General features: G+C 58.1%; 1 protein-coding gene across 1 annotated transcript; it reads right to left on the bottom strand.

Annotated features, from left to right (window-relative positions):
* Positions 1-1,224: 1,224 nt before the first annotated feature.
* Positions 1,225-3,004, bottom strand: LOC131829922 (zinc finger protein 862-like). Its single transcript, XM_059172204.1, has 2 exons — positions 2,903-3,004; positions 1,225-2,086 (listed from the first exon to the last, which is right to left on the bottom strand). The coding sequence occupies exon 2, from the start codon at positions 2,073-2,075 to the stop codon at positions 1,542-1,544; it is 534 nt and encodes a 177-aa protein (XP_059028187.1). The 5' UTR covers positions 2,076-2,086; positions 2,903-3,004; the 3' UTR covers positions 1,225-1,541.
* Positions 3,005-3,240: the final 236 nt, after the last annotated feature.

Below are 3,240 nucleotides of genomic sequence, written 5' to 3'. Positions count from 1 at the left end.
CACGCGTAGACGTGGCTGAACCGCCGGCCCGAGGAGGTCAGGTACCAGTGCTGGATGGCAGGCTGTGGGTCGTACTCCGTGACAGCCACCCCGTTCACCGCTGTCATCATGAGCATGTTGATCACCTCGTTGGAGAGCTTGGTCCTCTCATCGGTCCTGATCCGGGTCATGGCACTGAAGCCCCGCTCGCAGCAGGCAGTGGACATGGGCACGCAGACCACGATGGCCAAGAGCCTGCTCAGCAGCGGGAAGCAGCAGCCCTGTGCCAGGGCGTTCTTACAGAGGATGGAGAACGGGAGGTTCCTGCCCAGGGCTTTCAGGCCCAGGCACTCCTCCAGGAGCGCCTCCTTGCTGTATCCCGCGGGGAGCGAGAGCTCGAAGGACCTGGCAAGGGCCAGAATATCCTCGGTCCCGAAACTGGCCAGTTCCAGCCCACTTGGCCAGGCCACGGTGTCAAACACCTCCATGTTCTTGAGCTGCGGGGCCTGGGCTGTGTCAAACCTTCGCTGGAGGTACTCGATCCCCGTGACCATCACCTTCTCCTGGTCCGACCCGGAAGTGTTGCCCCGCCCCCTCCTGTCTGTCCAGGCAGATGCCGTGCAGCCGCCCCTCTCGGGAGACGGCGTTGAACTCGTCCTCCTTGGGACCCGCCTGGTGTCGCAGGGCCTCCAGGGCTGCGTAGGCCCGTCCCAGCGCCGAGTTCACCTCTGTGATCGGCACCATCTCCTTCTGGCACACCTCCGACAGGGGCCTGTAGATACTCAGGAAGTCCAAAAGGAAGTGGCAGAACTTGACGAAGTGGAAGCTCTTCATCAGCTTCAGCAGGCCCTTGGCCCTGGGCCCAGTCTGGCCACCGGCTTCCGCCACAGCCTGGAGGTGCCGAGCCAGGGCCGGCCAGCTCATGACGAGCGCGTTAAGCGTGCGCCTCCTGCTGGCCACCCAGCGCACGGCGTTCAGGTCCTTGAGACAGAGGATCTCCTGCTCCAGGGGCCCCGCGCCTTCCTGCAGCTCGCTCAGCCTCTTGCTCAAGGACTGATAGAACTTGAAGATCGTACGAATGTGCTGGTCACACTTCTTCACCAGATCGATGCCCCCACACGCGTCCACCACAGCCAGGTGCAGCTGGTGGGCGACACAGTGGACGGGCAGCAGCTGGGGGATGACCTCTTGGAACTTTTCCACCAGGCCCCCTCTGCTGCTCAGCACGGCGGAGCCGTCAGTTCCCAGGCCCACCACCTAGCCGGGCTTCCGGAAGGGGATGTCCAGCTCATCCAGGGCAGAGACCACGGTCTCGAAGTAGCCGTCCACCGTCTCACTGTAGAGAGGGGCTAAGGCGATGTACGACTCTTTCACCTCCGTCCCCTTAAAGTAGCGGAGATAAATCCCCAGACAGGCCTGGTCCGAGGCGTCCGTGCAGCGGTCCAGCAGCACGCTCATGCACGGCGAGTTTCAGACATCCTCGAGGATCTCCTTCCTTAGGGTCTCGGAGATGTACTTGATGAGCTGCGTGCAGGCTGTGCGATTCCGGTACTTGCCCAAAATCATGGTCCTGGTGCTCTGGAGGAGTTGCGGATCTTCTCAAAGTCGTTCAGGGGCCGCGAGTGGTACGCGATGGAGTAGGCAGCGTTGAAGAGGTAGCCCATGCTCGCCATCAGGTCGCCGGACATCTCCGGGACCAGTGCGGCGGGAGGCGCGTCCTCCGTGATTTCGACAGTGTTGACACAGAGCTTGTGTGCTTTGCTGACCTCGTGGTATTTTAAAGTCTCCACTTTAAAAGGCCCCGTGTAACCTTGGACTAACCGGGACGACTTGTCGTGGAGACTCGGTCTTCCTTTGCAAGCTGAGCAGAAGAGCTTGGTCTCCTTTGGGTAGATTACTAACCATGGGAACTGCCCAAACCATGACCTCTGAATGGAACGGGGTCTGTACGTTCTCTTGATCATTCCAGGGCCATCTGCTCCGACTGCACAAAGGCTGGAATTGCAGTAGGAGCTACATGTCTCCAGAGGAGCTGCTGGAGGCACGGGAGAGTCTATGGGCAAGGCTTGTGTGTCTGCCTCTCTTCCGGCCCCCATCTTCTTCTTCCCTTTGCAACAAATAAAAATGAGTTTGGTTTTGCTGCCCAGAACTCTGCAGCCTCCCCTCAGTGAAGACATCCCAATTTACTGAGTGTCCCTCATGCAGAGTTGAGTGTGATTTATCTACCTTTCTAGAGATCATCTGTGGCTTCTCTTTAAACCCTTCCACACTATCATCTGTGCAAGTCAGCCTGCTCCCGAGGACATGTGTGCTATCCTTGTGGGCTCTCCGTCTCTACCCACGCAGCCCCCCTGTGATCATGTGACATCAGCAGCTCATAAGCTTAATCAGCCACCTTGGCCATAGCTGCTACTGGATAAACAGGTGACTTTAATCCTCTTTTGAGGCAGCAAAGAAATGAGGTTAAATATCTGTAAGTCTCATGAGCCTTAGAAAGGATTCTATGCAGCAGCAGCGAGCCAATAAAACCCAACTAAGAGACGCAGAACAGTGAGCTTGCACAGACCAGTGGTACTACCCCTGGAAACCAGAGGAGGAGGGAAGAAGGGTGGCTTCCAGGCCCAAGGGTCACACAGTTCCTTGCAACCAGGCCTCCCGCATGAGCCCCCATGAGCTCCACCATGGGTCCTGTGAGCACATCTGCTCATCAAAGGGCCCCCTTTGTCCCGCACTGTCCCTGTTCCCCTACTTGACACTCGGAGGACAGAGGTAGTCTCTTGCTTGTCTTTGCCCAGCAGAGCCTGACACAAGGCCCGGTGTGCTGCAGGAGCAGGACAGGGACAACTGAATGGACAGGGGTTACTTGCCGTGGCCACACAGGCCTCAGGATGTGCCCTTCAGAAGTCGGTAGGTCAAGACTCACCTGGAGGACAACCTTTCCCCCACTTCGGCCCGATTGGGTCCTTGATCCAGGGTGCAGCTCGGCGTTCCAGTTTTGAGATCAAGTTCGGTTTGTCAGTGGTGGGCCCTGTCGCGGGGATGGAGAGTCACACTGACGTCACTGCTCTGAACCATCAAGTCAGGTAGCCCGCCCGGAGCTACTCGTGGAAACTGAAATGTTCAGCTCAGCCTCTAAGTCTATCTCGTAATAAAGTCTACTCAGCCAGGGCCACAATGAAAACATTCCCATCTGGTGTGCCAGTCTAGCCCTGAAACCCAGCAGGCGGTCAGATTCAGGTGCAGCCCTCGGCCAGGATAAAT

The sequence above is a fragment of the Mustela lutreola genome, chromosome 4 (genome assembly GCF_030435805.1).
Source record: "Mustela lutreola isolate mMusLut2 chromosome 4, mMusLut2.pri, whole genome shotgun sequence".
Classification (NCBI taxonomy): domain Eukaryota; kingdom Metazoa; phylum Chordata; class Mammalia; order Carnivora; family Mustelidae; genus Mustela; species Mustela lutreola.
This window is presented reverse-complemented; position numbering and strand designations above follow the sequence as displayed.

Bases quoted from the DNA above. Each gene is read 5' to 3' on its own strand.
- LOC131829922 (XM_059172204.1), bottom strand. From the start codon at position 2,075: ATGGGGGCCGGAAGAGAGGCAGACACACAAGCCTTGCCCATAGACTCT.